The sequence below is a fragment of the Aspergillus niger genome (assembly GCF_000002855.4).
Source record: "Aspergillus niger supercontig An08".
Lineage (NCBI taxonomy): Eukaryota > Fungi > Ascomycota > Eurotiomycetes > Eurotiales > Aspergillaceae > Aspergillus > Aspergillus niger.
Window position 1 is genome coordinate 1,632,028 of NT_166524.1, and position 22,545 is coordinate 1,654,572.

At 50.0% G+C, this 22,545-nt stretch overlaps 11 protein-coding genes across 11 annotated transcripts; 4 read left to right on the top strand and 7 right to left on the bottom strand.

Annotated features, from left to right (window-relative positions):
- An08g06810 (uncharacterized protein) lies at window positions 1-3,221 on the top strand (the record flags this gene model as incomplete). Its single annotated transcript, XM_001392759.3, is given in 3 exon segments — window positions 1-3,013; window positions 3,072-3,116; window positions 3,183-3,221. Coding segments are annotated over 3 exon segments (3,097 nt in total), but the record flags the coding sequence as incomplete, so codon positions are not given.
- Window positions 3,222-3,732: 511 nt separating this feature from the next.
- Window positions 3,733-4,428, top strand: An08g06820 (uncharacterized protein; the record flags this gene model as incomplete). Its single annotated transcript, XM_059749152.1, has 6 exons — window positions 3,733-3,765; window positions 3,795-3,798; window positions 3,840-3,867; window positions 4,176-4,180; window positions 4,268-4,281; window positions 4,399-4,428. The coding sequence occupies 6 exons, from the start codon at window positions 3,733-3,735 to the stop codon at window positions 4,426-4,428; spliced, it is 114 nt and encodes a 37-aa protein (XP_059604122.1).
- Window positions 4,429-4,738: 310 nt separating this feature from the next.
- An08g06830 (uncharacterized protein) lies at window positions 4,739-5,271 on the bottom strand (the record flags this gene model as incomplete). Its single annotated transcript, XM_059749153.1, has 3 exons — window positions 4,739-4,794; window positions 4,973-4,988; window positions 5,230-5,271. 3 exons carry the CDS (start codon window positions 5,269-5,271, stop codon window positions 4,739-4,741), a joined length of 114 nt encoding a protein of 37 aa, XP_059604123.1.
- A 742-nt stretch (window positions 5,272-6,013) lies between these two features.
- On the bottom strand, window positions 6,014-6,898 carry An08g06840 (hypothetical protein; the record flags this gene model as incomplete). Its single annotated transcript, XM_059749154.1, has 4 exons — window positions 6,014-6,226; window positions 6,412-6,580; window positions 6,659-6,748; window positions 6,831-6,898. The coding sequence occupies 4 exons, from the start codon at window positions 6,896-6,898 to the stop codon at window positions 6,014-6,016; spliced, it is 540 nt and encodes a 179-aa protein (XP_059604124.1).
- A 3,248-nt stretch (window positions 6,899-10,146) lies between these two features.
- Window positions 10,147-12,318, top strand: An08g06850 (uncharacterized protein; the record flags this gene model as incomplete). Its single annotated transcript, XM_001392763.3, has 2 exons — window positions 10,147-11,020; window positions 11,087-12,318. The coding sequence occupies 2 exons, from the start codon at window positions 10,147-10,149 to the stop codon at window positions 12,316-12,318; spliced, it is 2,106 nt and encodes a 701-aa protein (XP_001392800.1).
- A 912-nt stretch (window positions 12,319-13,230) lies between these two features.
- Window positions 13,231-13,632, bottom strand: An08g06860 (hypothetical protein; the record flags this gene model as incomplete). Its single annotated transcript, XM_059749155.1, has 3 exons — window positions 13,231-13,373; window positions 13,407-13,510; window positions 13,610-13,632. 3 exons carry the CDS (start codon window positions 13,630-13,632, stop codon window positions 13,231-13,233), a joined length of 270 nt encoding a protein of 89 aa, XP_059604125.1.
- Window positions 13,633-14,740: 1,108 nt separating this feature from the next.
- On the bottom strand, window positions 14,741-15,457 carry An08g06870 (hypothetical protein; the record flags this gene model as incomplete). The annotated part of the gene is made up of 3 exons (XM_059749156.1): window positions 14,741-14,890; window positions 15,070-15,198; window positions 15,260-15,457. 3 exons carry the CDS (start codon window positions 15,455-15,457, stop codon window positions 14,741-14,743), a joined length of 477 nt encoding a protein of 158 aa, XP_059604126.1.
- A 99-nt stretch (window positions 15,458-15,556) lies between these two features.
- On the bottom strand, window positions 15,557-17,029 carry An08g06880 (hypothetical protein; the record flags this gene model as incomplete). Its single annotated transcript, XM_059749157.1, has 6 exons — window positions 15,557-15,759; window positions 15,952-16,097; window positions 16,149-16,253; window positions 16,289-16,479; window positions 16,568-16,773; window positions 16,858-17,029. 6 exons carry the CDS (start codon window positions 17,027-17,029, stop codon window positions 15,557-15,559), a joined length of 1,023 nt encoding a protein of 340 aa, XP_059604127.1.
- Window positions 17,030-18,279: 1,250 nt separating this feature from the next.
- On the bottom strand, window positions 18,280-19,164 carry An08g06890 (uncharacterized protein; the record flags this gene model as incomplete). Its single annotated transcript, XM_001392767.3, has 1 exon — window positions 18,280-19,164. One exon carries the CDS (start codon window positions 19,162-19,164, stop codon window positions 18,280-18,282), a length of 885 nt encoding a protein of 294 aa, XP_001392804.1.
- Window positions 19,165-19,537: 373 nt separating this feature from the next.
- Window positions 19,538-20,534, top strand: An08g06900 (hypothetical protein; the record flags this gene model as incomplete). The annotated part of the gene is made up of 4 exons (XM_059749158.1): window positions 19,538-19,785; window positions 19,868-19,916; window positions 20,124-20,401; window positions 20,459-20,534. 4 exons carry the CDS (start codon window positions 19,538-19,540, stop codon window positions 20,532-20,534), a joined length of 651 nt encoding a protein of 216 aa, XP_059604128.1.
- A 171-nt stretch (window positions 20,535-20,705) lies between these two features.
- On the bottom strand, window positions 20,706-22,319 carry An08g06910 (hypothetical protein; the record flags this gene model as incomplete). The annotated part of the gene is made up of 9 exons (XM_059749159.1): window positions 20,706-20,795; window positions 20,938-21,057; window positions 21,172-21,228; window positions 21,329-21,495; window positions 21,534-21,640; window positions 21,728-21,750; window positions 21,882-22,018; window positions 22,106-22,156; window positions 22,250-22,319. 9 exons carry the CDS (start codon window positions 22,317-22,319, stop codon window positions 20,706-20,708), a joined length of 822 nt encoding a protein of 273 aa, XP_059604129.1.
- Between the last annotated feature and the right edge of the window lie 226 nt (window positions 22,320-22,545).

Sequence of the window (22,545 nt, forward strand, 5' to 3'; positions counted from 1 at the left end):
TTTGCGGGTGGTCAGATTAACCTTGCCGCGAAGGTGTCTTCCCAGTATGTCTCCTCGTTGCTGATGTGCGCTCCGTACGCCAAGGAGCCGGTCACCCTGAAGCTGGTGGGCGGAAAGCCCATCTCCCAGCCCTATATCGACATGACCACGGGCCATGATGCGATCTTTCGGCATCGACGTAAAGAAGTCTACCACTGAGGAGCACACCTACCACATTCCTCAGGGCCGTTACGTCAACCCTGCTGAGTATATGGTGGAAAGCGATGCCAGTTCGGCTACTTACCCCCTGGCCATTGCGGCGATCACCGGCACTACCTGCACTGTGCCCAACATCGGTTCCAAGTCCCTCCAGGGTGATGCTCGCTTTGCCGTCGATGTTCTTCGTCCCATGGGCTGTACTGTTGAGCAAACAGACAGCTCCACTACCGTCACTGGAGCCCCTGGGGGTGTCTTGCGACCCCTGCCCAATGTCGATATGGAACCTATGACCGACGCTTTCCTCACGGCTTCCGTGCTCGCGGCTGTCGCACGCGGCGATGGCTCAAACCACACGACCCGGATCTACGGAATTGCCAACCAGCGTGTGAAGGAATGCAACCGTATCAAGGCCATGAAGGACGAACTCGCCAAGTTCGGTGTCGTCTGTCGTGAACATGACGACGGCATTGAGATCGATGGCATTGACCGCACCAGTCTGCGTCAGCCTGCCGGAGGCGTCTTCTGCTACGACGACCACCGCGTCGCGTTCAGCTTCAGCGTTCTTTCTCTCGTCACTCCTCAGTCGACTTTGATTCTGGAGAGAGAATGTGTCGGCAAGACTTGGCCCGGCTGGTGGGACTCTCTGAAGCAGCTGTTCTCCGTGAAGCTGGAGGGTAAGGAGCTGAAAGAGGACGAAGCTGCGGTTCTCACGCAAGCTGAGAAGTCCAGTGCGTCCATTTTCATTATCGGCATGCGTGGCGCGGGAAAGACCACCAGCGGACAGTGGGTTGCAAAGACTCTCAACCGTCCATTCCTTGACCTCGACACCGAGCTTGAGGCTTCGGAGGGAATGAGTATCCCCGACATTATCAAGCAACGTGGGTGGCAGGGTTTCAGAGATGCTGAGCTTAGTCTTTTGCAGCGCACGTTGAAAGACCGCTCAACTGGCTATGTCTTCGCTTGCGGTGGCGGTATCGTGGAGATCCCCGAGGCGAGAAAGTTGCTTACCGATTACCACAAGACCAAGGGTAACGTTCTGCTCATTATGCGGGATATCAAGCACGTCATGGACTTCCTCTCCATTGACAAGACCCGCCCAGCTTATGTTGAAGATATGATGGGAGTCTGGCTGCGCCGGAAGCCCTGGTTCCAGGAGTGCAGCAACATCCAGTATTACAGCCAGACTGCCGTCTCTGGCGGTCTTGCTCGGGCATCTGAAGACTTCAAGCGCTTCCTCCGGACTGTTACCGGAGAGGTCGACAGTCTTAGCAGCATCAAGCGCAAGGAACATTCGTTCTTTGTCTCTTTGACTCTGCCAGATCTCCGTAATGCGAGCGATATTTTGAAGAAGGTATGCGTCGGTTCCGATGCAGTGGAGCTCCGTGTCGATCTTCTGGAAGATCCGACGATGGACGGTGACATTCCTTCCGTCGACTATGTCGCCGAGCAGCTGTCTTTCCTGCGCAGCCACATCACCCTCCCTGTCATCTACACCATCCGCACCAAGAGTCAGGGTGGTCGCTTCCCCGACGACGCCCATGCTGAGGCCTTGGAGCTCTACCGCCTTGCGTTCCGATCTGGACTTGAGTTCGTGGATCTGGAGATTGCTTTCCCCGACGAGATGCTGCGCACCGTCACGGAGCAGAAGGGCTATTCTCGCATCATTGCGTCGCACCACGACCCCAAGGGTGAGCTCTCCTGGAGTAACATGTCGTGGACGAAGTACTACAACCGTGCGTTGGAGTACGGTGATGTTATTAAGCTCGTCGGAGTTGCAAAGAACCTGGACGACAACAACGCTCTGAGAAGCTTCAAGAACTGGGCTGCCAGTGCTCATGATGTTCCCTTGATTGCCATCAACATGGGCGACAACGGACAGCTCAGTCGCATCCTGAACGGCTTCATGACCCCCGTGTCCCACCCTAGCCTTCCGTTCAAGGCGGCACCCGGCCAGCTTTCCGCGGCTGAGATCCGCCGGGGTCTGTCTCTGATGGGAGAGATCCAGCCCAAGAAGTTTGCCGTTTTTGGCACACCCATCTCCCAGTCCCGTTCTCCTGCTCTCCACAACACCCTGTTTGCCCAGAGTGGTCTGCCTCACGAGTACAGCCGCTTGGAAACCGCCAAGGCCGAAGATGTTAAGGACTTCATCCGCTCCCCCAACTTTGGCGGCGCCTCGGTCACGATCCCCCTGAAGCTGGACATCATGCCATTGCTGGACGAGATCGCACCCGACGCCGAAATCATCGGTGCGGTGAACACGATTGTGCCTGTTTCCAGGGGTAAGGGCCAGCCGGCTCGCTTGGTTGGTTACAACACGGACTGGCAGGGCATGACGCTGTCGCTGCGCAACGCGGGTGTGTACGGATGCAGTGGAGACGCCAGCGCCATGGTGGTGGGTGGTGGCGGCACCGCTCGCGCCGCCATCTATGCTCTGCACAACATGGGCTACTCCCCGATCTACATCGTTGGTCGAACCCCCGCAAAGCTTGAGAGTATGGTTCAGACTTTCCCCAGCAGCTACAACATTCGCATCGTCGACACCATCGATGCGCTGGATACGATTCCCAAGGTGGCCATTGGCACGATCCCGGCCGACAAGCCGATCGATTCGGGCATGCGCGAGACGCTGTGCCACATGTTCGCTCGGGCTCAGGAGATTGATGCTGATATTGTCAAGTCTGTGGAGAAGGTGCCTCGCGTGCTGGTGGAAATGGCCTACAAGCCGTCGGTGACGACGCTGATGCAACTGGCCAACGACGCAGGATGGCACACAGTTCCTGGTCTGGAGGTTCTGGTTGGCCAGGGATGGTACCAGGTAGGTTCTGCCGGGTGATTACATGTGATATTGAGTGAAGACTAATGTGGTGTACTAGTACCAACGCTGGACCGGTATCTCGCCTCTCTACGACGATGCCAGGGTGAGTGATTTAATGTGCTGCATCTGATGAGAAAGAAACACTTATGACTGACTGCAAGGATTACAGGAAGCCGTGATCGGATCTCCCGACCCTAACTCGGCATGAAATTCTGCGAAATCAATAATTCCCATGAAGGATCTCGGGTTCTTTTTTCTAAAACCTTATTCTTCTGCCTTCAACGGCGACTTGATATAATTATCAATATTGACTTGATAAAGTGAGCTGGATGATATAAATGGAGTTTTCTTTAATACCTTCAATTATTTTTCCACATTGTAATACTCGGTATGCCCACTAGGAATCTCGTAGACAAAACACAAGCAATACAAAGAGAGCAATACGCGTCCTATACCCACCGTATACCCACCGACTCGCACTCCAACATCGAATATCCATACTCGTATGAGTATAGAGTCGTACGTATTGTTATACGAGATGCGACACGCACCACCTGATCTCCAACAACCCCACAGATTTACACTGATACTGGACTACTAAATTAATTGCCTTATTGATCGATGTCTATCTATCTATAAATAGAAACATCGGAGATATACCTATAATCATACTCTTGACTACAACATAGCCTCATACAAGAATATCAACATCAATAAACATGTCTCAAATAATAATAAACAATATGTATGTAGTAAGTACTCGGCGACTCGACTCGACTAGGCTAGTAAGTAGTAAAACGATTCGCAATCTATATCCACTACTTAGTAACTACTCAGCTAGCCAGATCATTCGTGTATGCAATTCATACATACAACGAAAAAAAGTCAAGTAAGACTCTGACAAGAATCTAGAACCCATGATCAGATAGCAAAACTACTAATTTTATAATTCTAAGCGAAGATGCAGATTTTGAATACTAATACTAAAGCAAGCGGATAAATTAATTCTTTGATGTGCTGGTCAGTTGAGAGAATGTTGGTGGGGGAGTTGGGGTTCTAGACCGACCGGTCGGTCGCGACCGGGGGCGGGCTGGGGGAGTCTGGACCGTCAACCTGCTGCATTCTTTCTACTAAACGTACTACTAAGTTACTTACTATCTAGATGGGGTGTGTAGGAAGAGTCAGGCTGAGGGGGTCATGTGCGCCCCGGGGGGTGGTGAAAATTCTTCGTTGCTAGTAACTAATGTAATGCAGGTTTTGATATGGAGGTAGGTATTCTAGAAGGGTCTTTTGTTATAATTTATTATTGTTATTATTCATAGTATTTCGACGTGTAGAATATACTCGATAGTATATTTTCACTTTGGTAGTTGTTGTTGTGGTAGGTTAAATATATTTTAAGCGTGGGAGGCTGAGTTATTCGGGAGGTAGTAAATAATTGGTGCGCGTATGTCCGATCAAAGGCTTAGTAGTTATTATACATATGCATATAATATTGAACAAAATTAAGAGACATATAATAGTATCAATTGTTCATACTGTATAGTTCAAAGAAACCACAATCTTGTGGCTGGCGGGGTAGTAACTACTAACTATCTAGAGCCCGATAACAATGTGTCACTAAAGTCGTCTGAACAGAGGAAGGTTACTATTTTTAATCATCCATCATCAGATTAGTTATGATCCCGGCCATGACTCGAACGGTTGCTAAAACTATAGAATGTCTCACAAATGTCCCATCAATAATTGATAAGGTGATTCTGATTCATTGTCAGAATTGACTAAGTCAGTCTTAGTAACTATTAGTTCGTTAACTAGCTGTCAATTGATCAGCTGCCACTAAGACATTGGTCACCAGCTGGCACGAGACACTTAGTGGTTTGCTTGCTCAACGGTCGCTCGGTCGGTCGAGAACCTTCGATGGATTCAATTAATCAGTTCGGTTGGGTACCTACATACTTGCAGAAAATAGATACTAGTTTAGTTTAGTGAGTTCGTTATCAAAGTAGTGTAGATTCTGCAATTGCTCCATGGCAGCCCAATCAGCATAATCTTGGGCTGTGGCATCCTTGCGACCGGAGAGAAAAAGTTAAGTCGTGAGTGGATGCGGGTGACCCGTGGTGCCGTGTAGCCGAAACAACACAAGAAACACAGCAGAAAGAGGAGTCAGTCACTAACTAGTGATCGACCGGGCCGATGACCCAACGACTACATACAGTAGTATACTCAGGTCTTGATATCTTTCTAGTATCATCCATGAAAGTAGACTTCACACATTTACTAATTAGGATAAGGGGAATGGGAGATTTCCAGGACTGGTGGATCTGATGATGGATATCTTCACGTCATTAATGCACGCGAGAACCATGTCAAGCCCGGTCGGGGAACCGAAAATCTTAGAAGTCATCGGGCATCGCCTACAGTAGACTCAGTAGATACCCCGAGAAGTTTGTTGCAATCAAGCCAGTGACTCGTGGGACATCGGGGGGGGGAAGTGGGGAGGAGATCCGGAAAAACAGGTTGTAACGGATCAATGAGCCTGCTATCCGGATGTCGGAAAGACAGGATTGCGACTGGGAAGAAGTGGAAGTGGGTAAGAAAAAAAAGCAAATAGTATAACCTATCCGAGTAAGTAGAGAGAGAGAGAGAGAGAGAGAGAGGGCAGGGAGATAGTAGTCCGGGACTAGTCTAAAAGTTAGTGCTTGCAAGGTTTTTCCCTGGACTCGGCTTTGCACGGCCCAAAATTAGAAAAGTTCTAGAAAAGACGTGGAAGAAGTCTATACGGCTGCCCCGAATGGAATTTCGAGCAGACTAAACCGTTTTGGCGTGGCCTTGCATATTCTTGACGTATGGGACCGGCGGACGTTACGATAAAATACGCCGTACGGACGGAGTACGTGGCCCGAGTTACGCCCTAGTGTCTGGCCGCGGAGAATCCTGAATGGAGAAAAGGCGATGAACTGGCAACCCGGGTGTGGCTGTGCGCATGACCCCAGCCAATCACACGTCTGGCTTTATCCCTGAGCAGCTGCAGGGGGAAAAGAAAGGGATCATGGAATCCCGAGAGAAGAATTTTCTCTCCCTTCCATGCATTAGTCTGTCACTAGTTGCGTCCGTTAGCATGTGGCAGGCAGGGGAGTCTGGCACACTGTCGTCCGGGTTGCTGGTACGTGCTACTAGCCCGAGATCGTCGCCCCGTGCGAGCATAGAGTGCTGACTGGGCATTCCCCCCCTACCAATGAAAATTTTTTCACTGCCGTCTAAGGCCTTTCATAATGCACTTTGTCTTGCAGGGTTCCTGACGAAGGATTGGTCCGATCGCCCTTGTAGCACATGGCGTGGCTTTCAACTGGAAAAAATCTAAAATTGACTTTGGTGGTTGTTGTTCGGCTACATACGTCGGCAGTAGGGTTAGACGCTTTCTTCCGACAACGAGTGGAAGTGGTGATGTCTTGCATTACGAGCTGAAACTTTCTGATCTCCATGCTCAACTGATTCAGTCTTGGGGGCTCCATGACATCTGTCAAATCATGTAGCTCCATTGACGTCGGATCACGGTCTTCCTCCCTTTGCCCCGGCCGGGGGAGAGGGGCTTTCCAGATACCCGTCCCTCAGACCCGCTGGGGTCCCATCCAGGTAAAACACTGGATATCAACGCCCGGGACAATTGGGGCAAATTGTCTACCCCAGCTAGATCCAACCAGCGAAGGCTGGGGTCTTCCATGTTCCGGCTGTCTTTTGCTTACGGACGACATCCGCGATACAGAGTAGAAAAGATCGTACATGGTATAGGTGTAGGCCGCAGGATTAATGCTACGGCTGAATGCAGACGATCCAGCCAGCTGGGTCAGAGATAGTGGCACCCCGGAGCAGAGCAGAGCTCATTTGCTGTTACCTAAACTCGAGCTTTAAGTCTTTTGCCACCAGTTTCAGCTGTCTCGTCTACCCATGTGGTGGGCCCGCAAGTTTGGGGCTTTTGTTTTGGGGTCCTTGCCAGGGCTCGGTGACCATAGCTTAGTTGGAATGGAGTCGTAGTGGAACCTCGTGGCTTGAAGCCAAAAGGTAGTTGCATTTAACCCTTCCCAATCACAGGTGTCAATGTACCAGAATGGTCGAGCGCGTGTGGACCGGAATCAACGCCCGTCCCTCCACGTTGCGTACTTTCGTATATGAGGCGGCCACGCGTAGAAAACCAAGATGAAAAATTTTTTGCAGGGCAAGCAGGAACGTGCCAATAACCTTAGAATCTTGCTTTTTGCATGTGAAAGCGATAGCACAATCTAGATTGTGGAAAGGGAGACCTTTCCACCAGTCACACCACTACCACCGCAAGTCACCTCACATTGTTTTTGCACTGGGTGTAATCCAGCAGTATGATTTGCAATTGCCTAAGGGGCGAAAAAAAAAAGATTGCGTATTCGTAATCGTGCGACTGGGAATCATTGCAGAGATGACTCTTGTAAATACTAGCTAAGACTAATTCAGAAGACAATGACTCAACGCCAGATGTAACTAGATGCGACTCGGATGGTCCCAACGGGAATGACTTCCTCCGATATAGGACATGTGCTGCTTCGGTTAGCGCGCAGGACCGTGGAACACTCAAGACATAACCTGTCATGCCATGCTAAGAGCATCAGCTGACCCGATCACGCGTGGAGAGAAAAAGAGTAAGTAGATGCATTGCTGCAAGAGAGAAACCAAGTTTGCTGCATGGCAGGGCTGCTGGGGGGAAGAAGGGAAAGAGGAGGGACCACCGGCCGAGAACCAGTTCGGAACAGATGTGCCGTGAAAATCAGGCTGCTAGCGTTGGAGGCAGCACTAAGGCACCTCGGCCCAGCTACCCTGTCCAGTTGCAGTTTTCTGCGTCGGCGATACGCAGTCTCCGAGGCCGGGGTCATCCTCTTGGCGCCGGCGTATGCCCGATCTTTTCCCGGCCCAGACAGTTCTCGACCGTCTCAACGTTCAACATGACCGACCACATTATCAAATTCTCTCTTACAATTGCTGACAAGCGTGGGTGGAATGCAGTAGTGTCTGCCAGAAGCATCTTGTGACGGGTTTGATTCGGGCAACTCCGTGAAGTTTCGCGGCCGACCGATTACTATTGTTCATGCGGTGGATGATGAGTGGATTACTAAGGTGTAACTAGCCATGAGACATGCACTAGCCACATCATAGTGACATTGTGGCGCAGGCAGCCTGTGGCTTGTGGGGGTGCCTGTTCGCGTTGGCACCCTATCGAACTAGTTTTTGTCTGTATCGATGATCGGCAACTACGGAGCAGACCCTGATGCATCGTCCAGCCAGGGCAGGCAATGCTGAAGAAAGGATCTTCAGCTTTTCTTGCTTGCCGCGCACCGACTCCTTCCCACTCCTTTTTTTGTTGGTCGTACATGTCATCTGTAAGGGTTTTTCTCTCTTGGTGGTCCGATCGCAAGACAACACGAGATCGGTTTTTGGTTCTGCATTGCTTCTGAGATGCACATGTTTTACTTAAGCAACGGGATTGTGGCTGAGTCGTGTCCCATTGGCTGCCTCGGATCCAGACGAGGAAAAACTAAAAACCACAAAATAAAACAAACGATGCCTTTTTGACACACGGTGGAGTCCCAGTCTGGTGTTTTGGTGCGACTAACGGATTACTAGTCTACCCGACTATATCGGACTTGTAGCCCTGTGTAGACTGGTAGGGATTTATCAGATAGATTAATTACTGCGAACTAACCAGTAGCTGAAGGATCCCTGCCAGTCCTACAGTATACCGTACTAAGTTGGTGTACTCATGTCAACTTCTTTTTCTGCCTGGAACAAATTAGAACTATTCTGAATAATAGTGAATTCAAGAAACTGCCAGAAATTTCTGACCCCGTAACATGCGAGATATTTCGGGTCAGTCAATGCCTGGACTTATCGGACGATACAGCTGAGGGTTTAGCGGGTGCAGAAGTTTACTAAGTTGGTAGTGCAGGCATGCTGAAGGGGGAAGAGGGGAAAGCCAAAAAAAAAATAAAACCCACCAAAACCAATGAGAAAAAGAAAAATACCCACTTGGGGACTGGAAGAGTGTGGCTTGGGGGCTTCTTCGGGGGTGGGACCGCATTGGATAACCAGCTCCCCGGAGATGCAGATCGAGTGCAAGCCAAAGTGGGTCTCTGCCTGGTGGTAAGGCAGGTAACTTTTACGTGTTCGACCGGTACGTACGGGTATGACGGAGTAAAGTATGAGAGATGGGTTGAATATGTTACCGAGCAGCCAGTGGACGCTTAACCCGATCGGGCGAAAAATATTAATCGAGTCAGAGAGGAAAGCGATCGTCGGGCTTGTCCGTTAGTTTAGTGACTTACTTACTGTCCGGGACTGACTGACTGAAAATGCGCAGCAACGTCATCTCCATAATAAAAGAGCCATCCTCCTCCCCCTCCGCTTCAGCTATGCTCTCCCTTTCCCCTCCCATCATTATCTCTCAATTTAAAATCATCCCAATTGATGACTCTTTTACATCAGTCTTGTTCATCTTATTAAATACCCTGGTCTGCCACTCCACCCCGACCGGTCTTCCCTCTTACATCAAACTTCCCCCTTCTACAGTTGGTGTTCCCTCCCACCCCCCAATACCCGTGGTCCGATCTACAGTAAGTTGGCTCGTACCAATCTTACCCCATCCTTACGTTGTTCACTACTCTTGTTCTTCTTCCCGTTCTTCTTACCTGGTCTTTGCATCATTGGATCAGATTGAGTCTAACCAGGCCTTTCTTCATCTCTAGCTTTTGTCCTTACCAAGGGTTTCTCACCGACAAAGCCTTCACTCTCGACCTTCCCGTCTTCCTGATTGGACCTCCCACTACTCGACGTTTCCAGACTCTTCGACACGCATTGCCTGTCTACTTTTGAATCTCCGGATCATTCCGTTTCGCTGTTCTCGTTTGACTCATTTCTCCGGTTGGCACGCTTCGCACTCATACGCTTGGCCCCTTGAAAGAGTTTAGTGGGGGCCGCTGGTGCCAACAACCTACCTACCTATATTATAACCTTCAGTCGACACCCGGTGGCAAATTCCGTGTCTATACCTGCCCACCACCCCCCCGTCGGCGTCATTCTCCCTTTGACGTCCAATCGCGAACAAGCACATTATGTTCATGCACCCTGCTGCACGTAAGGGTTTGATCACTGAACCAACTTCCATCCCGTATCTCAACTACCAAGATCCCGTTTGCATACAAGACGACCAGATCCTCGACTACTCTCAAGAGACCGCTCTCCACTTTCTCGGCCAACAACAACCTCGACTGCAGACTCCTTTCCAGTACCAGCCGGATTTGCAGTTCGTCTCTCCGCCGTCTTCCGCTCCCTCCTCCCCTACTTCCTCACCCGCCTCCACCATTTCCCACTATCCTGCGACAACAGCGGTTGCCGCAGATTACTCTTCTGCCGTCTTTGACGGCAATTCCTTCGAGGCCCCTTCGATGACACCTTCTTCCTCCTACAACCCTTCCATCAACATCCATCACTCGGCATCACCACCTTCACAAGCCTACCTTCCCCAATATACTCAGCCCTACTACTTCAACGGTAACCCGATGTTGGCACAACAATCTGTCGCGAACAACCACGGTTGGGAAGGCAACTTGCAGCTGTTGGGCCCAGCTCGCCTCCAGAACAATCTACTGAAAGCCTCTGCTAGTCCATCATCGAGCCGATCTGCACCTGCTGGCAGTTCTTACTCGAGGACAAACGGTGTGGCCAAGCCTCTGCCTACCCCCGTCCAGACCCCCGTCCAGACCTTCCAAGATGGTAGCCAGACCGACGCCGATCTTGCTATGAGACGGGCCTTTCTAGAGCAGCAGCAGCAACAGCAACAGCAACAGCAAAAGCAATCTCGTCACCAGCATCAGTCTAGCGACTACTCACTAGCGCCTTCTGTATCGAGCGTGAGTCACAACTCGCCAGTGACTCCTCACACGGGCTTCGAAGACCTCGATGACGCATCGAAGGCGATTGTAAATGGTGAGAACCGGTTTCCCGACGTAGACAAGTGGATGGATGATTACTTACGCCTCGATGCGCTTTCAGACTACACCAACCACAACGCGAACAACAACATGACCATTGGCATTCCCAAGCTCAACCGCACGATTTCCGACATTTACCAGGACGAGCTTTACAACCCCGCCATGATGTCTACTCCGCAGATGGCTAAGCCCGCGACGAACCAGCAAAATCTCCTGACACCGTCGTTCCGGAATGTGATTGCCGATCGCCTTCAGGCTGCCAACCAGGGCCACTTGACCGCACGGTCCCAGTCTCCCATGGTGAGCATGCCGCGCGATCGCTCGCCCTTCCGTCAGAACTCTCCCCTGGCCGCTGAGTACAACCATGCGGCCTTGCAACAGCCTCAGATGGCCACTAGCGCCCCTACATCCCAAAATGGGGTGAACATGGGCCAGGCGGCTCAGGGAGAGCCCAAGACGATGTCTCCCAAGGATGCACTGTTGGACTTCAACGAGGGCGACGATACTGGATTGCCTCTGTTCCCCCCTTCGTCACAGCCCGACTTCAATCTGGGCGATGCGCTGGGCGGACTCCGTCGGGAGAGTTCCGGCTCATTCCAGCCGACTCAAAACTTCACATCGATGGAGTCGTTCCCCAGCCAGTACGCTACGCAGGGTACATCCCAGCAGTTCCCCTTTGGTCAACAGCAGCAGAATCACCGCCAGCCACAGCAACATAACACCAATCTGCTGCACCAGACTCCCGAGTTCCCCGCATCTCTTCCTCGGTTCGACTCTACGGGTAGTGATGTGCTGCCCTCGACTGAGATGACCTCCCCACAGGCATCGGCGAAGATGCCGATGCAGGCACCGCCGGTCAAGGAAGAGATCAGTCGACCGGAAAATACCTCGGCCGACGGAGGTACCTACACCTGCACATACCACGGCTGCACCCTACGCTTTGAGACTCCGGCCAAGCTACAAAAGCACAAGCGTGAGGCGCACCGTCAGACCACCCCTGGCGGTCATCTGGTCACTCGCGATACGTCGGCCCGCAATTCGCAGGCCGGACCACACAAGTGTGAGCGCATCAATCCGTCTACGGGCAAGCCGTGCAACTCTGTGTTCTCACGGCCCTACGATCTTACACGGCACGAGGACACGATCCACAATGCTCGCAAGCAAAAGGTGCGGTGTCATCTGTGCACGGAGGAGAAGACCTTCTCGCGCAATGATGCGCTCACCCGGCACATGCGCGTGGTGCATCCGGAGGTTGACTGGCCCGGCAAGCAACGGCGCAGAGGGCGGGAGTGAAGCTTGAGTGGATCAGCTCCAGTTTCCAGCCCCCCTTCTTTTTTTTCCCTTCCCCCACTCCTCCCTCTCTGAATTCCAATTGAGAGGTAAGCCAGGGGGGGGGGGGTGTGCGGAGGATGGGGATGGTGAGTGCCATTCAGCAGCCCCGGCGGTGACAGCATGAGATCCACCGTGTTTCCCTCACCATGACGGATCCCAAAAGCCTCCGACGTCATGGGCTAGTCCCCTTCAGGCAAGGACTCGCTAACGGGGCCGGATCAACGGTCGCACCTGCTTCATAGGGCAGGTGTGGTGCACCCAATACAGCATCCATGACGTCATGGCTGCACCCTTTAGGACGGGCGGCCCGCCCGTGGACCAATCAGCGGGCCGATGACGTATCGATCTCTTTTTCAGCGAACGAGCAGGCCTATTATTGCTTCTTTGGGCTTCTTTCTTTTGCGATGCTTTTCTTTGTTTTGCATTACATGCCATGGGTCTTAGATTTCTTTTGTCATTATTCATCATCTGTGATGTGAAAGGTGTTGCTGTGGATATTCTTCTCATTGGGTCACGGTGGTTTCGGAAATGGGGTTTGCATCAAAAAAAAGACTCTTCTTTTTGCGCGTGTGTATATGCAAAGGTCCCGTGTGTTGCGTGTGCGTTTTCTTTCCAGCCAGCTTGTTACGAATTCCTGGGGTTTTTACGCTTTGTACTATACTGTCCCCTGTATGATTGTTACGTGACGAGAGATTTATTGCTGCAGCTGTTTTTCTTTGCATTGGGTTGGCATGGATTTGGTGACGGGTTTGGCGCGCAGATTGTGATGAAAAACTTGTACAGTATCGAAATGTATACATATATCGTGAAAGACATATATCATATTATGATGGCTACTTTTTCTTTTTTTTTTTTTTCTTTAGTTTGCCTACTTTAAGAGTATTGTTTCAGAAAATAGGGGCTATCGGGACCTGTCAGCCCTGAAAGCTCTCGATAATTTGGAGCTCTAGCGAAGAAGCTATGAACATTTGCTGCACACTGCACGGTGACCGGTGTCATCGGCAGGTACCCAACAGCTACAAAAGTAAGACATTGAAGCCCAAACATACAATAGTCAACTCTAATAATAATGATAATAGTATTAAATACTGATTTACCATTATATGCACAAGGTAGACGTAGTGGTACCTTTGTGGTTTCGGCAAAAAATGAACTGAAATTGGAAAGCCAGTAGATATGACATCATACATATGCACCCCTGTCCGGTAGAACTACGGAGTAATGCATGGCATCACCATACATACATACATACATCATTTCATACAAAACATGCATGTCTCTGGAAATTCTTTCCAATTCTTTTCTTTCCTTGCTTCATTTATAATTCTCCGAAGTAGGATTTTTTTTTTTACCTGTGGCGGTGCAAGATAATTGAAATGTAGGTACTTTTGTTTGACTCGTACCAGAAGTTTGTGTGGATTAGTTATGGATAATGAGTTAATGTTAGTTAGTCAGTGGGATTGGGGATTAGTAACTAACTAATTCATCAATAACAAAATAGGTTAGCTTACTTTGTAAGTAAATAACAAAGCTTCAATTGAAAGATTTGAGTAAATACGAATTATCTGAATTGCTATTGTTATAGTAGTACTCTTTTACTCCTAGTTTACGGAGTTTATGCTTATGTGTGTGTATATGACTGAGCTAGTTACCTAGAATGTAAACCCACTGACTCAACTCACCAGTCACCACACATTTCCGAGGTCAGGAAATCCTTCCCCACATAGTTGATGGGGTTAATCCCTTCCCCCCCTCTTTTCTTTTCTTTGGGGTGGGTGGGGGGGGGAAAGGATCCACAGTAAATCAGTTACTTTGTTCAGTCCACTTTGAAGGGGTCCCCGTTGGTATTTTCTGTGGTTCTGTTTTATCGGTCGGTTATCCACTCTAATTTGAGGGAAATCGGGAACTTCGTCGCATAGTTTTGTGTTTCGTATCAGGTTGGTGGGGAGGGGGTTGGATGGGATCTACATACATACATCGTACACAGTATCTGATTTACACTCTTGACTATTGTTTTTGTTATACGTGATTGAAATCACGTATGTACACTCTTTTATTCAAGTAAATGGTTAGTAGAACTACTTTCGTAATTAGACACTTTTTTGTACCGTTTGATTTCTATACCCTTGAGTATCTTGAATACTACCACTCATCACAATAACAACAGATTCTTCTTTATTAAAATTTGACCGCAGAATTCATTCCGCAGGGACGATCATGGAGGAGGCGGGCGCGACGAGGCTGAAGCTGGAGACCATCGCGGTGACTGCCCATTTCCGGCTGAGACTCCAATCTTAGGGTTTGTGGGGTTGTCGCAGCCATCCTAGGTTACTAGATTGGGAGCAGGTCTGCGCTCTGGATGTGGTTCTAGGTTGTATTCCTGTTAGGGTTCCCGGATAGGACGATCGTCTTTGCCATGAATTTCATCGGTTGTAGTTGCTCCAGCATCGCGGCTATCGTTAGTTTCCGGCTGCTCTTGCTCCTGGGGTAGATTCATTGTGAACACTTGCAAGAACTGATACCCCGGGTCGACCTGTCCCTACCACCTGACACAGTCTCATCTCTGGATAGCGTAACATGCTGACTGAGCATGAAACGCAGTATGCTCCCAAATACTTGTTCGTGCTGTCTCCGATGAAGCAGGCAGCCGGGTCTTCTGTGCTGAGTTTATGAGAGGCCAAATAATCTTTCTACTGGAGTTAAGTATGATACAGCTCCAAGAGCATCCTTTGCTGGGGGTCCAGGCTGGCGGTCTCTTTGGGTAGTGATTTTGCGAAAAGCATTGTCAAAACGTTTGTTATCGACGTTCTCGAAGAATTTGCTTTTCGCCAAAGGATCGCCCTGTAAGACCCGATAGCTCTGGCTGTGGTGAAACCCTCAGAAGGTACTTCTTCGTGAGAACCATGGCTCCTAGCAAGCATGGCTCAGAACTCCTCGGAATTATTCCGACAGGAAAGACCCATAACTGCATAGCAGACTGGGAAACCTCCAGTGGGCTGATGGGGGAGGCTATCTGGATTTTGGATTGAGGGTCAGAGACAAGCAATCGATTGGCTTTGAATTTGGAAGTGTTGAGGTGCTGCTTATTGAACGGCAACATAGGCACAGAGTCACTAGAACCCTAGAGGACGAGTCGGTGGACTGGACGTCCTGACGCCACGAGATCGAGGGAGTTCAGAGAGCACAGGCCGTACCAATCTCAGCAGGAGGCAAGTATCATGATATTCGATCCTCTATAAGTTCGGCATCGGTTGATACTTCTCCAGTCATGTTCGAGCGCACGGTTAATTGCAGACGGCTGTCCCGGGGCAACCAAAACAGCGATGGGTTGCGGTTTAGAATGTCCATAGATTCTGGAACACATGACTGTGCTCTGGGGTATGAGCCTATTATCCACCTTGTCTACCGGTTATTCAGGTTCACGACAATAGCTATACAAGGCCGATGTAGACTTCGAGTCCTCACAAAGCTGAGAGAACTGGGTTCTGTGATGCACGGGACATATGTCTGGCCTCGATAGCATTCTTTAGTCATTGGTACATCAAGCTTGACTCCTTGTTGTAAGGATATAAGCACTTACATGCGGAAACTTACCAAGTGACTCCGCCGCTTGCCATTCATACTTCAGTCGAATGGTCAACACGATGGTCTCGCTCGAGGTTGAACCGTCAAACCCCTCCATGTACGCCCCAAGGCCTTTCGCTATCCGCGATAACACCGCATCTTTGGCCATAACTTGCCTTTCAATTTGTGCACAGGCAAGAGAAGGAGCAGGCAGCGCGCCTCCTTACCTCCCATGAAACTCTCCCGCTCCTCGTACCTGTGTAATAAAATCGACAAAAGACGCCACAGAAGTCCAGGTAGTGCAGGTACTCTCCCAGATGATGAATAATGAGCTAGGACAGGGTGACAATGCCCGTCCTGGTCTCACAGACTGGGGGCCAGGTAACCCCCATTGGCCCAGTCTGCCAGCAGGAGCACATTGAAAAATGTCTCTGTCAATTCTACTCGCCAAGCAGGTTCCGAAAGGTTTCGTTCTGGCTCTGGTGTGTCGTGAAGGAGCAAAGAATTGGACCGTGTATGGCAGCAAGATCGTAGCGCAAGTAGCTCTAGGAGTTCAATCTGCAAGAAGGGCAAGCGGACATAGTTATCCAGTTCATGGGTAAAATAACCGACCAAGAATTGTCCAAGGGGGGGGGGGGCTGCTTACGGCCAGAACAAAGGGCAATTTCAAGAAGCATATCCCACATCCTGGGATCAGTAGTGGCCAGTTTTCAACCAACAGCCTTGATGATGATGGCCTGTATATGTACGAGTCAAAGGTGCTCCAAACCAGGCTTGCTAATCGGACGATATAGATATAGGGTTGAATGGTTGAATTGCTGAAATGACGCGTTGATGTCGCGCTGCTAGGAGCTGGCATTGTTAGTATAGTAATAACAATCTTGCCGATATTCAAGAGGAGGGGTGTGGGTGATTACAGCCTCATTGTCTGCCTACACTGAATGTCAGGAAATCTGTCAGAGATATTGATGGATAATTGATTGTCAGTCAATGATTCTGCATGTTGAAATCTGTCTGAATAAAGGAAGATGGAAGGGAGAAGCGGCCGTGGAGGGAAATTGATCAGGTGATCCACCTCTCTGGCACGAACAGAATGCATGAACTGCATCATGGGAATCGATTTCAATGAGTTCTGGTTATATCCATCTGTTTGTAAAGAGGCTACATCATCAGCAGCTACTAATTGACTCCATCGGCACCACTGCTTGAGCTATATAAAATTAGACTTACCAACACTGTTTACACGCTTTGAAGGGCGTGTAACAGCACAGAATAGAGTCGCTGAATGATTCAAAACGGATAACTAAGTCATTCCATACCTTGACACGAAGATAGTCCAGTAGTAAGTAGAACTAGCATTGCTGCTTCCCCATTACAACCACCCACATATACCTCCATCCTTCCCGCTTCAACCTCACCTCATGCCTTCACAACACCACGGATGGGCCCAAAAAGGCCAGTGGAAGAATGCCAGTATGAACTCTCCTACCTTTGTTCAAGTGCCCGATACAGCGAAGGTCCTGCAAGCGGAAAACAACGCCCCAAACAGCGCACCCAGCGCCGCATTGGCAGCCAGCACGCTGATACAGACGTACCGTGCAGATCGGATGCATCTACAAGATATTATTCTTCGTAGGGAGACGGGTGGGGATGGGAATTGCTCCTACAATCCCCGTTTCGGTGAGGGGGGCAATTCAATGGATACGTTCGCACGCTGACCAGCCGTAGAGAAACAGGCTGATAGGAAGGAGCCAACGCCTTTATCTAACTCCAAAATTAAGACGATGAGCGGCTCATTGAGTTGGTCTTGGGGGGGGGGGGCGAGGCACGGAAGTCGGATAGAATATGGGGAAACTTCTGGTACAATGATGATGGTCCCGGAGTTGCTAGAGTGATTTCAGTCATAGACCTTTTGTACAGCATATACATCAAGGCAATATGAATGACAATTGACCATTTTCGCCAAAGTGGCCACCGTATTGGATCGGTCACAGTCTCCTGCTGTTCTTCCCCGCATGGAGTGATTTCAAAATTCTTGGGCTTCATCTCACAGCAGGCTTCCGAGGCGGATGGATAGTGAGCCATCTGCTCAGGTCTACAGTTATCCATCTAAACCCGGAATAATTGTATGTACTGGAGGGTATGGGGAGAGAGGGCAGCGGTCTTTGGGGTTGAGAAGTTCTTATAGTTAGTAGATGCATGCCACCAGCGCTGATGCTTAGTGCAAGATCTAGGTCACCATAGGCTACTAATCACATTCACTCAATAACTAATCATGGTCAACACCCCGAAGTAAGCAAGATATGTAACTACTACACGGACCCTGGTCATTCTCCATCTCGGTTAGTTATTAGGCCCTTACTCCGGTCGCTTAGCCACGACGACCACCCGCGGAAATGAAAGGGCGGCCCCATTAACCGACTCCTGATAGCCAGCCTGGATGAGCTGGGTGAATCTCGCCGCAGCCTTGTGTTGGCCCTGGCCTGCCAGTCTAGCGGCAAACTCCTCCATGGTCAACAAATGCAGATCGTTAAAGGCCCGAACCATCTCCGGAGGTTCATCGTAGTGATCGATGGTCACTTCCTGGAAGCCAACTTCAGCCAACAGCCGCGGCAGATCCAAAGCCCAATCATGGCGACCATCAGCATGCGAACCCACACGGATCTCCTCCAAGGCCGGTGCAGCAATGGACGGATCCGTCTTCTTGATGCACAGGTTGGCACAATTCAGCTCATCCCACTGGAGATAACCCCCGGGCTTGACTAGCTGGAAGAGCCGTCGGATAACCGGCATCGGATCCAGCCCGGATAAAATCAACACTAATAGTCGGACGTGCACGAGGTCATACTGCTCCTGCAGTTGCTGGGGTACCGGAGTGAATAGGTCCCAGTGATCAAGATGGATGTTGGACGGCAGCCACCCAGAATGTGGTGCTTGGGTGAGATCGATATCTAACCCGTCCAGCTGGAGGTTTTCGTTGGTATGGTGAAACTCGTGGGCCACATCGATCAGCCAGAGGGCCGTGCCGCAAGCTACATCGACCACTTTTTTAAGCGCCGCTGGTGTGGTGGAAATTGAAGGGTGGATGCTGTAGCCAAATACTTGCCGCCATAGGAAGTGCTGCACGTGTAGGCGGATTACCGACCGGTGGTTTTGTTGAAGAGCATAGCCTAGCCCGTCTGCCAGATGAAAGCTGGCTGGGGAGGTAGAGGGGGGCATGGAGGGTGAGTCAGAGCTAGGCATCGTGCTCGGGAAATATTCATGGAAAGACTCGAGTCCGGACAGTAGTCGAACTTCCACTAGATTATTTATCTAGGATCATAGCTTCGTCCACCCTCGGCTGGCTGGTTCTTTTGAGGAGACAAACGTTACATTATGTCGGGATCACACACGACTAAAAGGCTTAGTATACATTAGCCCGTGTTCTGCCTGTTCTCGCTCGCTCCGTAGGTATTGCAACCAGCCAATCAAGTGAATGGTACAGGGTAGACGAGCAAAAGATAAGCCAATGGCTGCATGCTTAGCTCGTCCTTAGAAGTCACAGCCTTGTTCCTGGGCTCACCTCATCTCGATAAGCGGCAAATGTTGCGAGGACTGGCTCCTATGCTGCACCAAGATGGAGCCCAGGGAGCTTGACATCCGTCTTTTCCGGCCACTGTTCTCTACTGGAGTGACTCTCTGGTCTGCTGATGAGGGCAATATCGGTCTTTTCCGCTCGAAGACGATAGTGATGGTCTTTGTCAGGGCCGTATGGAGTCACATGGTTGGCAGACATGACGCAATCTGTGCCAGCCCGAATACAATCATACTCCAGTACAAAATTATTATCGAAGCCTCTGCAGGGGCTTTAGTAATTCTTGGATCGTGAGAGGAAAGGGGAAAACGTACAATGCACGTCGGTATGTGCCGCATAAGATCCGTTGGTAGTCTGTCCTTGGACAATGAGCCGCACAGCGGCAGCTGCGACGGATCTAGCAGTTCATTCAGCTGATTATGTGCAGATGCCTTAATGAGGGAAGTTACTGACTTACATGGTAGATTATAGTAGGACTCCCGCCGCGGCTAACTTGTGTCCGAATTTCATCTGCGTCCACCATACCTAAGGGAAATCAGTGAGCAACAAGTCGGGGCTATTAGTCCAGACTGAGCATTTCACTCGCCATATACACTGGTAGGATTCAGATGAGCATGTTTGTGATCAGGTCCATGTTCATCATCGCCTCCAGGCGTGCATTAGTGTTGCGGCTACCAATCATGCCCAGCGGCTCCCAAGGATAAGCGAAGTGTCGTCCGCAGCCATAGATAGTCGGGAAGAAGAAGGCAATGGTCTAAAAAGCACAGAGCCTGACCACAGCCCAACTAATCAGGCCAAAAAGCCTCTCTTGGTCCTGTGCAAGAAATCGACGATACAGAAAGAGCGAGCTCATCTTGCTCAGTCCATTAGCCGAGGTCATCAGGGCCCAAGTGATCCAATCCACCTGTATCAATACGATATACGAGCCAGATACGCCAAGAAGAGGGATGGTAGATGAAAGAGGTCGAAAGATGCGCTTTACCAGCTCGACTATCCTTTGGGACTCCGAGAATTCAGTCAAGTCGGCCTCTTCGCCTGAAAAGGGTGGAGTGGAGTATCCCAATGCATATTTGACGACGCCTGGACCCAATTGATTGATGTATGTTAGGGACCTTGAACACACATAGGAAATACCCTTGGGGGATATCTACACCACACATATCGGCACAGCGCTCATGACTGTAAAAAAGACCTTTTTCACCCGATCTCATCAGTTTTTCTTTTTTCTCAGCCCCAGTTGAGATTGAGCGTTCCAAGTATGGTAAGTGCCCTTATACTTCGGAATAGGACACCCACGACCCTTTTGAAAAGGCCATACAGCTGTCTTCGACATTCTTGACGAAAAAGATTTTTGGATTTTGGAAACAACTGCGAGATACAACCGGCTGCCATTACGTACCAGCGTTACTGGCCAGCTTCTCGGGCCAGGGTCAATGATACACCGTCACCCAGATAGGGTCAGATGTGCAAGGCTCCTTGTAAAGCACTACTATTCCTGCCATCATACTGAACCCCGATATGCCATGAATCAAGTGCTCCAATCCATGTGCGTTGAAGTCTTCCTTGTCGGGTCCCGAGGATTACGATAAGTGGAAGCGTGTTATTCTATCAGTCAACTTTCTGGTAGCAGACGACTCGCTCTACAATTCCGCGCGGCTCCACGCGGGATAATTTACCTCATGCGTGACCGGTTTCGTCCCCTGAGCCAGGCCGTGATTCAAGTCACCTAGTGCCTGGGTGCGGAATAGTCTTCGGGCTTTGAAGCTGAATATGAGCAAATAGTGGCGGAGCTGTAATATAGGTAAGCATTTTAGGTTTTGTCTAATTATTCACGTATGTTGGACGGATGGAATAAAGCATTTGGCCGGTAAACGTGGCGTAGGTGTCGCATCCACTCCATCGACTGGAAGGGGACTGCTTGATCTGGGGCGGTCTATTCATCGAAGTTGTCGAGTGAAGTGCGTGCACTTCTCTCGGTCCTGTGCCTCCCTTAGTTTGGCCTTACACACAAAGCATGATGTTAGCCAGGCTGGATAACCCTGCACTTCCTCAGGAGACCGAGAGTTGGCCTCCCTTTTGCTCCAGCCAATGCACATGATAAAATAGCGACCAATGCTTCCTGCACAGTCTATCCGTTCCTCGGCCCTGTAAAGGGCTGGGAAATCCTATGGTGCAGTATTCGCTGGGCAGTTCTAGCCAGAGAAAAGAGGTGCATCGGGCTCGAAAGCCAACCGGCCATCTAATTCCCGTTCATCCTGGATGAACCTCAACACGCCTGATGCCCATGTGCTTGAATGGTCTTGGGACAGGCGTGACAGTTATCTTGTGATTGTCCGCATGGGTAGTATGGCGCCGGTCGCTGATAAAACTACGGCGTTTTCTGTACTTTCCAAGACGCGCTAACACGGCTTAAAGTCATGTCGGAATAGAAAGCTGTCCTAGTTGAGCTCGACACTATCAAATGAGCTGGGTACACAGCCGACCACCGGAAGTTGGATGACTCCTTTATGCGCTCTGGGCTTGCTACATATCTTCCAGAATTGCTTCCCTTTTTTCATGTCAGCATGCTTGCTGCGATTTGAATTGCATGGTCCATAATTCCTTCGACACCCGGACTATCGTTGGCGCCATGAACCAAATAGTAGATGAAGCGAAGTGGATCTGTGTGCTCGCGATCCTGCACTTGGCTGTTCTGGGACCATTTGTAGTAATGCGTAGAAGTAAGGTCGGTCTAGAAACAATTTGCTTGACGACCTGCTGCGAAAGGCCCCACGCCAGAGGTCTTGGTTACCCCCACCGATGATAACCCGATAGTCTTGATCATAGTTCAAATTCGGCCAGTTGAAATATCTGCGAATGGTTTTCCAATGTGCTTTCTGTCAGCACGGGTGATATATTGTTCTAGGGAAGCTGCTACATGTGTGAGGTGGACTTGTTAGTCACGATGGAATTGCGAGGTTAGTGTAGGGAGGCACTACAGGAAGATGCGGCGATGTCGATAGTATGCAAGATCGACGGGTTGAAGTCCCCTGGCTTATGCCTACAATAGC